General features: G+C 50.1%; 1 protein-coding gene across 2 annotated transcripts in view; it reads left to right on the top strand.

The window, feature by feature from the left end:
- Positions 1 to 1,713: 1,713 nt before the first annotated feature.
- The window catches only part of PXMP4 (peroxisomal membrane protein 4), a 13,926-nt gene continuing 2,731 nt past the window's right edge, over positions 1,714 to 12,908 (top strand). Inside the window, exons 1-3 of one of the 2 annotated variants that reach the window (XM_032142980.2) lie at positions 1,714 to 1,889; positions 8,168 to 8,230; positions 12,469 to 12,667. In XM_032142980.2, the coding sequence (XP_031998871.1) occupies positions 1,777 to 1,889; positions 8,168 to 8,230; positions 12,469 to 12,667 (375 nt within the window). In that variant the 5' untranslated portion in view covers positions 1,714 to 1,776. The remainder of the gene's footprint in view (positions 1,890 to 8,167; positions 8,231 to 12,468; positions 12,668 to 12,908) is intronic. The other variant, XM_032142981.2, reaches the window with a different exon arrangement.

Consider the following 12,908-nt stretch of genomic DNA (forward strand, 5'->3'; position numbering starts at 1 on the left):
ATACCATATGGCCCAAGTACCAGGGGACACCCTCACAAGTCACAGCCACCACTCGATGTGTAGCTGTTATTCAGTGACAACTCCACATAGTGACATCATATGTTAATGTCACCCATCAATGCTCTGGGAGATGACAACCCAAAACTATGTGTTGCTTCAACAAGCAAGTGTTGAGTACCCACCATATGCCCAGTGTTGGGGTTACAGCAGAAAACAAGACAAATAAGATTTCTTCCTTCATAGAATTTACAGTTTGGTAAGGACAATGGACAATGAACACATAATAAACAAGTCTAAAGTGTCAAAAGTTCTATGAAAAAAAAAAAACACATAAGAACCAGGGTGGCCGGGCACAATGGCTCACATCTGTAATTCCAGCACTTTGGGAGGCCAAGGCGGGCAGATCACAAGGTCGGGAGTTTGGACTAGCCTGGCTAATATGGTGAAACCCTGTCTTTATTAAAAATACGAAAATTAGCTGGGCATGGTGGCATGCACCTGTAGTCCTAGCTCCTCAAGAGGCTGAGGCTTGAACCTGGGAGGCAGAAGTTGAAGTGAGCTGAAATCACACAACTGCACTCCAGCCTGGGCGATAGATCCGAGACTCAGTCTCAAAAAAAAAAAAAAAAAAAAAAAGCCAGGGTAATGAGTCAGCGTGGACAATGCTACTTCAAACTGGATGTCTCAGAAAGTCTCTCTGATGAGGTGGCATTTGAGCTGAAACCTGAAGGATGAGAAGAAGCCCGTCATGGGAAGAGCCCAGGATGGCGAATACCAAGCAGGGAACCAGCAAGTGCAAAGGCCCTGAGGTAGAAGGGTTCTTGGCCCAAGGAACAGAAAGGAGGCCGTTTGGCTGGGAAGCAGTGAGGTGGCAAGTGCTGGAACGTGGGGTCAGAGGGAGAGGCAGGGACCAGATCACAGGAGGTCTTCTCTCCTGGGCCTTGGGGAGGAGTTTGGATTCTAAGAATAAGTGGACGCCGGCTGGGCTCACGCCTGTAATCCCAGCACTTTGGAAGGCCGAGGCAGGTGGATCACCTGAGGTCAGGAGAGCAGCCTGGCCAACATGGTGAAACCCAGTCTCTACTAAAAATAGAAAAAATTAGCTGGGCATGGTGGCGGGCGCCTGCAGTCCCAGCTACTCAGGAGGCTGAGGCAGGAGAACTGCTTGAACCCTGGGGGGTGGAGGTTGCAGTGAGCCGAGATCGCGCCACTGCACTCCAGCCTGGGTGGACAGAGCGAGGCTGTATCTCAAAACATACATACGTACATGGAAGCCATTGAGGGGCCATGTGACTGACACTCTGAGAAGATCGCTATGGTAAAGGATATCCCAGTCAGAACTGTCTCGCGTAAAGATGGGGCCCTGCTCCTCCCTGTATCATCACCTGTCGCCCATCCCATCTCTAAGCAGGGCCACACCTCATTCAGGAGCCCTCCTTCCAAATACACGCCTCCTTCCAAACCCATTCGTGAACCCAACATGGCCCAAGGGAAAGTGCCTTCTGATTGGACAACTCGTGTGTGTGACCTTGGGCGGAGCCCACTATGATTGGCTACAAGCTTTCCTTTCTCTTCCAGTCAGACAACTATTTCGAGGAGTGCTATTGTCCCATGAGACAAGTACGCTCTCTGATTGGTCTTCCATGCATGAGTGACGCAGAAACAGCCTATAGACGCCACGAGTCGGCGGCGCTACCGACGGGCTGTGGGCGCTGCAGCTGGAACTTCGGGCTGTCAGTGCGCTTCCAGCTCCCGACCGCGCGCGCAGCCCGCACTATGGCAGCCCCGCCGCAGCTGAGGGCTCTGCTCGTAGTCGTCAACGCACTGCTGCGCAAGCGCCGCTACCACGCTGCGTTGGCCGTGCTTAAGGGCTTCCGGAACGGGGCTGTGTGAGTGGGGCCGTCGGGCCGGGCTGGGGCTGAAGGATGTCTTGGCTGGGGTCAGAGGCGCAAGTTCGAAGTCCGATTCCTCGGTGTCATTTGTCCTGGAGCAGTCCTCGTGTGTCTCTAAGTCTTGGAGGTCACCATCTGTGTAATGGGAGCTGGATTTCGGGTTGCGCCCCTTCCCAGCTCTGAACTGGGGTTCCCACTGTACATTTTCTGGGTCTTACAACCTTCGCAACCTGGCCCTCTTGCTTTGACTCCTCCCATGCCAGCTCCTGTATCCCCTCATTTGGGTTCAGTTCACCTCGCCTCTCTGTGTGCCTTTGGGCCTGACTGGCCTCAACGGCCCCATCTGCATAATGGGGAACTGGACTCTGGCCTCTGGCTGGCCAGCGGATGCCTCCTGTCTATCCTGTCCCCATGAAGCTTGCCCATGGGCTTGCATCCTGCTTCTCACTCCTCACCTGTAGGACTCCAGCGCTAAGTCCCATTTGGCTCAGGGGGCTGCTGGGATGTGACAATGAATGTAAAAGAAGCTGCAGCTATCCTGGCATCTTACCTGCAAGAGAGGTCTTGGGGTCATTGCCTTGGCTGGTGCCTAGAGGGGAGCTCAGTCTCCTTTAAACCTAGTGCATAACAGCCACCATTTATTGAGGGCCTATAGTGCCAGAACCGGGGACAAAGCAGAGAACAAACCAGAGAAAGTGGTTTGTGTCCTCCAGAATTGGCATCCTAGTGGCAACGTGGGATGGTGGGAAGGATGTGGTTGCCTTGGCTTGAACCCTGGCCCCACCTACCCGTGTGATCTGGAGGAAGTCATTTAGCCTCTCTAAGCCTCAATATCTGTAAAATGGGCATGGTACTAGTACTTATACTGTCAGGATTGAGTCAATATGTGTGAAATGCTTAGCACAGGCTGGCCACAGTGGCTCACACCTGTAATCCTAGCACTTTGGGAGGCTGAGGCGGGCAGATTATCTGAGGTCAGGAGTTCGAGACTAGCCTGGCCAACATGGCAAAACCCCGTTTCAACCAAAAATACAAAAATTAGCCGGGTGTAGTGTCACATGCCTGTAGTCCCAGCTACATGGGAGGCTGAGGCAGGAGAACTGCTTGAACTCAGGAGGTGGAGGTTGCAGTGAGCTGAGATTGCACCACTACACTCCAGCCTGGGTGACAGAGTGAAACTCCATCTCAAAAGGAAAAAAAAAAAAAAAGTAAGTTTCATCAGGCCATAACTTTATCTATTTTGTTCCTTGGTGTATTACTAGCACCTGGTATTTAGTACTTTTTCAAATATTTATTGAATGAATGAATAAGTGTGCAAGATCAGAATTGCCATTGTCCCCATTTTCCAGATGAAAAGGCTGTAGCTCAGAAGTAGACCCATTGCTCATGGCCACAGCACTTGGTCACGGTTGGAGCCAGGATTCAAACCCAAGGATGCCTGGCACCAGTGCCAGGCTCTTGGCTCCCATGGACACTCAAGAGTCAGGTTCCCACTGGGTCTGGCCAGATTATATCAGCCATTCCTTCATGTGCCCTGAGATAACAGATAACATCAGTGACCCTTTTGCCAAGTTTATTTTTTATTTTTTTTAGATGGAGTGTCGCTCTGTCACCCAGGCTGGAGTGCAGTGGCGCAATCTCGGCTCACTGCAAGCTCCGCCTCCCAGGTTCATGCCATTCTCCTGCCTCAGCCTCCCGAGTAGCTGGGAGTACAGTAGCTCCTGGGACTACAGGCACCTGCCACCACACCTGGCTAATTCTTTGTATTTTTAGTAGAGACGGGGTTTCACCGTGTTAGCCAGGATGGTCTTGATCTCCTGACCTCATGATCCACTCGCCTCGGCCTCCCAGAGTGCTGGGATTCAGGCGTGAGCCGCCGCACCCAGCCCCCCCCCTTTTTTTTTTGTTGAGATGGGGTCTCGCTCTGTTGCCCAGGCTGGAGTGCACTGGTGTGATCTCGGCTCACTGCAACCTCCGCCTCCTGGGTTCAAGCAATTCTCCTGCTTCAGCCTCCCAAGTAGCTGGGACTACAGGTACGTGCCATCATGCCCGGCTAATTTTTTGTATTTTTAGTAAAGATGGGTTTCACCATGTTGGCCAGACTGGTCTTGAATTCCTGATCTCATGGCCACCTGCCTGGGCCTTCCAAAATTCTGGGATTACAGGTGTGAGCCACCGCACCCAGCGCCCCCACACATCTTTTAAAAAATTTTATGTTGAAATAATTTTAGATTTATAATTTCCTCATTTTACACAATTATTGCTGTGCTGCACACACATCTGTACACCTTGCCCTAATAAATTGTGCCTCCATATCAGTGTGCATAAAGCTGCCTCATTCTATTTTTTTTTTTTTTTTGAGACGGAGTCTTGCTCTGTTGCCCAGGCTGGAGTGCAGTGGCACTATCTCGGCTCACTGTAACCTCCGCCTCCCAGATTCAAGCGATTCTCCTGCTTCAGCCTCCCGAGTAGCTAGGATTACAGGTGTGTGCCACCACGTCCAGCTAATTTTTGTATTTTTAGTAGAGATGGGGTTTTGCTATATTGGCCAGGCTGGTCTTGAACTCCTGACCTCAGGTGATCCAGCCGCCCCGGCCTCCCAAAGTGCTGGGATTACAGGCATGAACCACCACACCTGGCCTTTTTTAAAATTTTTTAAAATTTAAAAATAGGGTCTTGCTCTGTCGCCCAGGCTGGAGTGCACTGGTGTGATCATAGCTCACTGTAGCCTTGAACTCCTGGGTTCCAGGAATCCTTGCACCTCAGCCTCCCAAGTGGCTAGGACTACAGGTGCACAACACCATACCCAGCTAATTTTTCATACTTTTTGTAAACACGGAGTATCACTACGTTGCCCAGGCTGGTCTCAAGCTCCTGGGCTCAAGCGATCCACCCACCTCAGCCTCCCAAAGTGCTGGGATTACAGGCATGAGTCACTGCACTTGGTCAAATTTTTTATTTTTTGTAGAGATTTTTTATTTTTTGTAGAGATGGGGTCTCACCATGTTGCCCAGGCTGGTCTTGAACTCATGGCCTTAAGCAATCCTCCTACCTTGGCCTCCCAGAGTGCTAGGATTACAGGCATGAGCCACCGCACCCAGCCTTAGACACAGGTTTGATTCCAGTCTTTTGTTTTTTCAAACAAGCCTGCAGTGAACATTCATGTATATTTTGGGAGACAATAGTACGTGGCTCATGACCATTGTCTCAAGGAGGCTGTCAGGATTTTTAGACCTAGTAGCCTGGTAAGACCAGGGTTGGGTACCTGGAGAACTTAGTCAGGGATAGGGGTAGGGGTGGAGGTGTCCAATAAAGAAGAATAAGAAAAGAAGAGACACTAATATTGATTGAGCTAGGAACTTTTACATGTGCGTAACTGCCAAAAGCCATTCTGTAAAATGGAGAATACCTTTTGTTGATGGGAAAAGGGAGGTTCAGAGAGGTTAACTGATTTATCCAAGTTCACACAGCAAAATATGGCAGGGCTTTGGCACCAAATACCACTGTCTTTCTTCTATTCATCTGAGTATAGTTAAAACAATAAAAGTAAACATGGTCTTGTTCACATCATTCCTAGATCCCTAAATGAGGAAGGGGAAAGGAGGGGTGGGGGAAGAGGTTTGAATCTTAAAAAGAGGCAATTATGTAACAATTATGTAACATTTAAAATATTTAATAATTTTAAAAGCAGTACTTAATCATAGATAATTCTGGAAGTCTAGAAAAGTTTAAAAAGCAACCAAAAATAAATTATATATTCCTCCAGTGCAGTGGGCATTGCTAGTAACAGTGGCATATTTCCTTCCAATTTTTTTTTTTTATTTTACTTTTGTTTTTGAGACAGAGTCTTAGTCTGCTGCCCAGGCTGGAGTACAGTGGCGTGATCTTAACTCGCTGCAGCCTCTGCCTCCTGGGTTCAAGAGATTCTCCTGCCTCAGCCTCCTGAGTAGCTGGGATTGCAGGTGCCTGCCACCACACCCAGCTAATTTTTGTAGTATTTTTAGTAGAGACAGGGTTTCACCATGTTGTCCAGTCTGGTCTCAAACTCCTGACCTCAAATGATCTGCCCACTTCAGCCTCCCAAAGTGCCAACCGTTTTATAAATGCATTTTTACAAAGTTGAGGTCCTCCTTTGTATAATAGTTAGAAAGAGGTACATTTTGAATAGGTACAGTGTTACCTAAGAGCTGTTTTAGGGAATTTGTTAACTTTAAGATGAGCCAAGCTGAAGATAGAACCTTCTAGAAATGACATTGTCATGGGTAAGGGCTGTTCTGGCATCGGTCAGTCAACAGTTATTTATCAAGCACATGTTATATGTCAGGTACCATGTGGGGTGCTAGGGACTATGCAGATGACAAGCCAGACACATTCCCTGTCTTCACAGAGCCCACAGTCTACCACAGGAAAGAGATCATTATAATAGAATAAATACTTAATAACCGAGTCATTAAATTGGGAAGATGAAGTGCTGGAGAGAAGTTTTGGGATCTGTGGCAATGAAAAATTGCCCAAACCTAGGCTGGAGCATCAGGAGGCCTTTGCAGAGGGCCCAGCTGAGACCGGAAGGCTGAGGGAAGGTGGCTGGGGAGGAGCACGCCAGGTAGTAGGAACTGCCAGGCCAAAGCCAGGAGCAGAGAAGAACCTCATGTGTCAGATGCAGTCCAGGAAGGACAGTGTGGCTGGAGCAGCAGAGGAGGGCCCTGGGGTGAGGTAGGGGCAGTGAACAGGGGCCAAGGCTGTAGCACTTCAAGTCTGCAGAAAAGAGCTTAGAATTTGTTCTGTGAGTAGTGGAAAGATGTTAGAGGATTTTAAGCTGGGAGTGATGTGATGAGATTGATGTTTTTAAAAGATGAGACTGGCTAGGATGGGCAGGATGGCTTACGCCTGTAATCCCAGCACTTTGGGAGGCCGAGGCGGGCGGATCACCTGAGGTTGGGAGTTCGAGACCAGCCTGACCAACAGGGAGAAACCCCGTCTCTACTAAAAATACAAAGTTAGCCAGGCATGGTGGCACATGCCTGTAATCCCAGCTACTTGGGAGGCTGAGGCAGGAGAATCGCTTGAACCCGGGAGGCGGAGGTTGCAGTGAGCCGAGATCATGCCATTGCACACCAGGCTGGGCAACAAGAGCAAAACTTCGTCTAAAAAAAAAAAAAAGAGAGACTGGCTGCAGTGAGAATGTCAGGATGGAGCAGAGGGAGCAATTCCACAAAGCCAGTTGAGTAAGGATGGTGGACCTTTTACATGTACCATCTCCTTCCATCAAAATTATGGGGCCGGGCACAGTGGCTCACGCCTTTAATCCCAACAGTTTGGGAGGCCAAGGCGGGCAGATCACCTGAGCTCAGGAGTTTGAGACCAGCCTGGCCAACATGGAGAAACCTTGCCTCTTATACGAAAAATACAAAAATTAGCCAGGCGTGGTGGCACGTGCCTGTAATAATCCCAGCTACTTGGGAGGCTGAAGCAGGAGAATTGCTTGAACCCAGGAGGTGGAGGTTGCAGTAAGCCAAGATCATACCACTGCACTTCAAGCCTGGGCTACAGAGAGAGACTCTGTCTCAGAAAAGAAAAAAGAAATTACAACCAGCCCTCTGAGGTTTAACATCCCTTTTTGAGGTGGGTGGATCACCTGAGATCAGGAGTTCCAGACCAGCCTAGGCAACATGGTGAAACTCCATCTCTACTAAAAACACAAAAATTAGCCTGGCATGGTGGCTGGTGCCTGTAATCCCAGCTACTTGGGAGGCTGAGACAGGAGAATTTCTTGAACCCGGGAGGCCGAGGCTACAGTGAGCCAAGATTGCACCACTGTACTCCAGCCTGGGCGACGGAGTGAGACTCCATCTCAAGAAACAAACAAAAAACATCCCTTTTTATGCTGAGCGTGATAGCACAAACCTGTAGTCTCAGCTACTCAGGGAGCTGAGGCTGGAGGATTGCTGGAGCCCAGGAGTTCAGGGCTGCAGTGAGCTATGATCGTACCACTGCACACCAGCCTGGGAGACAGAGTGAGGCTCTGTCGCTAAATAATTAAAAATAAACATCCCTTTTTATGGTGCGGAAACTGAGGCTGAGAGAAGTTAAAGGACACGCCTGAGACCATACTACCAGGAAGTATCAGATCCAGGATTTGCATCCAGCATGATTTCCCCTCCCAAAGTGGTGTTAGAATTTGGGATGGGGGGAGAGAACAAGGGGTCAAAAGGACAGCCCAAAAAGAAAGTGCGACACAATGACATTATAGTAACTGTTTTCTTCTGTTTCTACAGCTATGGAGCCAAAATCCGGGCCCCTCATGCGCTTGTCATGACCTTTCTCTTCCGGAATGGCAGGTACACATCCCTCAAACTGGGAGAGAATGTGGTCAGCCCTCAGTGCCAGGACAGTCGTAATAGCTTCCTAGCTGGGTCTACCCTGTCCCATCACGCCTCCTAAAGTCCAACTCTTGTTTTGTTGTGTTTTGTTGTTGTTGTTGTTGAGATGGAGTCTCTCTGTCGCCCAGGCCAGAGTGCAGTGATGATCTTGGTTCACTGCAACCTCCGCCTCTGGGGTTCAAGCGATACTCTTGCTTCAGTCTCCTGAGTAGCTGGGACTATAGGCACCCGCCACCACACCTGGCTAATTTTTGTATTTTTAGTAGAGATGGAGTTTCACCATATTGGCCAGGCTGGTCTTCAACTCCTGACTTCAGGCGATCAGCCGCCTGGGCCTCCCACGGTGCTGGGATTACAGGTGTGAGTCACCGTGCCCGGCCCTAAAGTCCAACTCTGATCCCATTATCCCTGCTTGAAAACTCCCTGTGCCCTCCAAGGAAGCCCAGCTTCCAGGCCTGGCCTTCAGGGCCTTCTGCAGTCTGGCCTCAGCTGACCCCCTGTTGTGTCCACCCTGGGGTGCCCTTGGCACACAGAACTCGCTGCCATTCCATGCACATGCCATGTGTAGCTCCACCTGCACACATCTGCTCATGCAGCACCCCCACCAGGAGTGCCTTTGGCTCACACTCCATCTTTACTTCCCTCCTGGCAATCCAGACCAGTTCTCTGAGGATCACTTCCTCCTCAAATCTCCCTGATCTCTCGTCTCTCGCTGAAGCGTCTTCCCCTTCCTCTCATCTCCCGTAGCTCTTCCCTCAAGGCACTTCTCAGAAAACGGGTTGCGGTCTAGTGTTTAATGCATATAGGCTCATGTGGAACATAGAGGAATCATGCACTGGCAGCCTCCAGGCCAAATCCAACTTGCAAGATGTGCTCATTTTGTATTTTTATCTTTTTATTTTTTTCTGTTTGTTTTGTTTTTGTTGTCCTCCAAGTCATTTTTTGAAAAACTGAACTCATGTGTTCATTCAGCAGATATTTATTGAGCATCTGCTATGTGCCAGACACTGTTCTAGGTACTGGGGATACAGCAGTGAACAAAACAGACAGTGACTCCTGCTGACATTCTAGCAAGGGGTGGCAGAAAAAAAACATAGTAGCCGGGCGCGGTGGCTCATGCTTGTAATCCCAGCACTTTGGGAGGCCGAGGCGGGCGGATCACGAGGTCAGGAGATCGAGACCACGGTGAAACCCCGTCTCTACTAAAAATACAAAAAATTAGCTGGGCGTGATGGCGGGCGCCTGTAGTCCCAGCTACTCGGAGAGGCTAAGGCAGGAGAATGGTGTGAACCCGGGAGGCGGAGCTTGCAGTGAGCTGAGATTGTGCCACTGCACTCCAGCCTGGGTGACAGAGCGAGACTCCGTCTCAAAAAAAAAAAAAAAAAAAAAAAGAAAATAAACATAGTAAGGAGAGTCTGTGGTATGTTAGAAGGTGCTATGGTTATGGAAAAGCGAAATTAGAGCAGGGACAAAGGGAAAGGGCATCAGAAGTGCTGAGGGGACAGGTTGCAGAATTAAATAGGGAAGGCCTCTATGAGAAAGTGACATTGGAGTAAAGACTTGAAGGAGACAGAGTTGTCCAGGTGGATATGAGGGGAAAGAGTGAGTGTTCCAGGCCATGGGCATAGCCAGTGCAAAGGCCTTGAGATGGAATCCTGCTTGATAAGTGTGAGGAGGCTGGAGCAGAGGGGCTGAAGGGGAGAGAGGATAGAGAGGCGGGTCACAGCTTGACCTGGGTTGGTCCTCTCCAGCTTTGGGTCATAGAGAGGAATTTGGCTTTTCCTTTAAGTGAAATGGGAAATTGTTGTAAGATTTTGAGCAGGGCTACACCATTATTTGACTTATGTGTTAACAGCATGAGAGTTAAGAATTTGCTGCTAGGCCAGGCGCAGTGGCTCACACCTATAATCCCAACATTTTGGGAGGCCGAGGTGGTACACTTGAGGTCAGGAGTTCAAGACCAGCCTGGCCAACATGGCAAAACCCTGTCTCTACTAAAAAATACAAAGATTAGGTTGGGCACAGTGGCTCATGCCTGTAATCCCAGCACTTTGGGAAGCCGAGGCAGGCAGATCACGACGTCAGGAGATCAAGACCATCCTGGCCAACATGGTGAAACCCCATCTCTACTAAAAATACAAAAATTAGCTGGGCGTGCTGGCACACACCTGTGGTCCCAGCTACTCGGGAGGCCGAGGCAGGAGAATTGCTTGAACCTGAGAGGCGGAGATTGCAGTGAGCCGTGATCGCGCTACTGCGCTCCAGCCTGGGCCACACAGAGCGAGACTCCGTCTCAAAATAAATAAATAAATGAACAAACAAAGATTAGTCGGATGTGATGTTGCACACCTGTAGTCCCAGCTACTCGGGAGGCTGAGGCACGAGAATCGCTCAAACCCAGGAGGAAGTGGTTGCAGTGAGCCCAGATCATGCCACTGGACTCCAGCCTGGGCAACAGAGCTAGACTCCATCTCAGAGAAAAAAAAAAAAAATTGCTGCCAGGTTAAGAACAGATTGGTGTCGGGGGAGGGGAGCAGGGCCACCCAAGGGCAGAAGCAGGTTCCCTCCAGGAGGCTGTGGCAGTGATGCAAGTGAGCGAATGTCGGGCTTGGACCTCAGTGGTGCTGGTGCAGGTGAGAAGAGTGGTCAGTCTCTAGACACGTTTTGAAGGCAGGGTTAGGGCCAACATTTAAAAACTGGTAGATTCCACATGGAAATCCAGCTTTCCTGACTTAGAACTGGCAACACTGGGGCCTGTGTTTGTGTGGGGTGAGAGCCAGCTGCTCCTGGCTGTCCCCAATCACCTGGAAGATTTCCCCGTGGACCCTCTCACTCATTCAGGGTCTTCGTCTAGCCTTAAGAGCACCTGAGTTTGCCATTCCTGAATTGGGAGGAGTAGACTCTGCTCCTTCTCTGTGTTGTCCTTCCTGCCCCCTAGTATTTTTTTTTTTTTTTAATTTTTAGAGACAGGGTCTCTGTCACCCAGACTGGAGTGCTGTGGCACAATCACAGTTCACTGCAGACTCAAGCAAACCTCCTTCAGCCTCCCGAGTAGCAGGAACTACATGCGTGTGCCACCACACCTGGCTAATTTTTTCTATTTTTTATAGAGATGAGGTCTCATTATGTTGCCCAGGCTGGTCTGGAACTCCTGGGCTCAAGGGATCTGCACGTGTTGACCTCTCAAAGTGCTGGGATGACAGGTGTGAGCCACTGTGTCTGGCCTTCTAGTAATTTTTTCTTTTTTTAAGGTAGAGTCTCTCTCTGTCGTCCAGGCTGGAATGCAGTGGCGCCATCTCAGCTCAGCCTCCCAAAGTGTTGGGGTTATAGGCGTGAGCCACTACACCTGGCCTTTAGTGATTTTTAAGAGATAAAAAGAATAGCCTCCTCTATTTAAATGTTCACTTCTCAGGATAAAGACCAAACTCAGCATGGCCCCACTGTCTCTGCTCTGCACCCTCCCCACAAACTCTCTGGTTCTCTGCCCATGGCCACGGTGGCTTCTCTCTGCTCCTTTCCTCACACTCCCTGACCCTCCTCCGGGCCTGGCTCGTGCTGAGCCCTCTGCCTGGGATGCAGCTCCCCTCTCCTCTTGACCTCCTCATCAGGAAGATCCCAGCGCCATCTCTTGTCAAGGTCAAAGTTCTTTTTGTGATTATTTATTTAACATTTTCCTCTCCCAGTAGATCATAAGCCCCTGAGGGCGGCGAGCAGATCTGTTTCTTGGGCGGCCAGCAGATGTTTCTTCTCAGAATCATATCCCCAGATCCAGCACATGGCAGACACTCCTTCACGTTTACTCAAAAAAACATTTATTAAGCACCTACTATGTGCCAGGCCCTGCAGATGAACAAGCCAGATCCAGACACTACCCTCCTGTAGCTGCTACTGGGGTGGGGGAAGATAATAAGCACATAAATGTCGGTTGGTGACCATAGCTAGGAAGGAAAAGAAAATTAGGGTCAGGACAGGATATGATGGGTATTCTGTTCTGTAGGGTGATCAGGGAAGGTCTCCTTGGGGAGGTGGCACTGAGTCAAGGCCTGAATCAAGGGAGAGAACATGAAGGGTAGAGGCCGGTGACTGAATGAGCATTACTCCGAGCTCCTTGGCTGGTTGTTAGGCATGCCCAGTGCGTAAAGGCCCTTGGGGCTGCTGAGCCTGCACTCATGGCAGGGGCACCTGTGTTTGTGCAGCCTCCAGGAGAAGCTGTGGGCCATACTGCAGGCCACGTATATCCACTCCTGGAACCTGGCACGGTTTGTGTTCACCTACAAGGGTCTCCGTGCCCTGCAGTCCCGCATACAAGGCAAGACCTACCCAGCACACGCATTCCTGGCAGCCTTCCTCGGGGGTATCCTGGTGTTTGGAGAAAACAATAACATCAACAGCCAGGTAAAGATCCTCCAGAGGTGGGGGTAGTGAGGGGGGTGTGGTTCAGCACAGAGGTGGGGGTGATGGAAGGGGGCGTGCTTCAGTACAGGTGGGGGTGATGGAAGGGGGCGTGGTTCAGTGCAGAGGTGGGGATGACGGAAGGGGGCGTGGTTCAGTGTAGAGGTGGGGGTGGGCGAAGAGGGCTTGTTTCAGTATAGAGGTAGGGGTGGGGGAAGGGGCATGATTCAGTGTAGAGGTAGGA

This window comes from Hylobates moloch, unplaced genomic scaffold (assembly GCF_009828535.3).
Source record: "Hylobates moloch isolate HMO894 unplaced genomic scaffold, HMol_V3 SCAFFOLD_21, whole genome shotgun sequence".
NCBI classification, from domain to species: Eukaryota; Metazoa; Chordata; class Mammalia; order Primates; family Hylobatidae; genus Hylobates; species Hylobates moloch.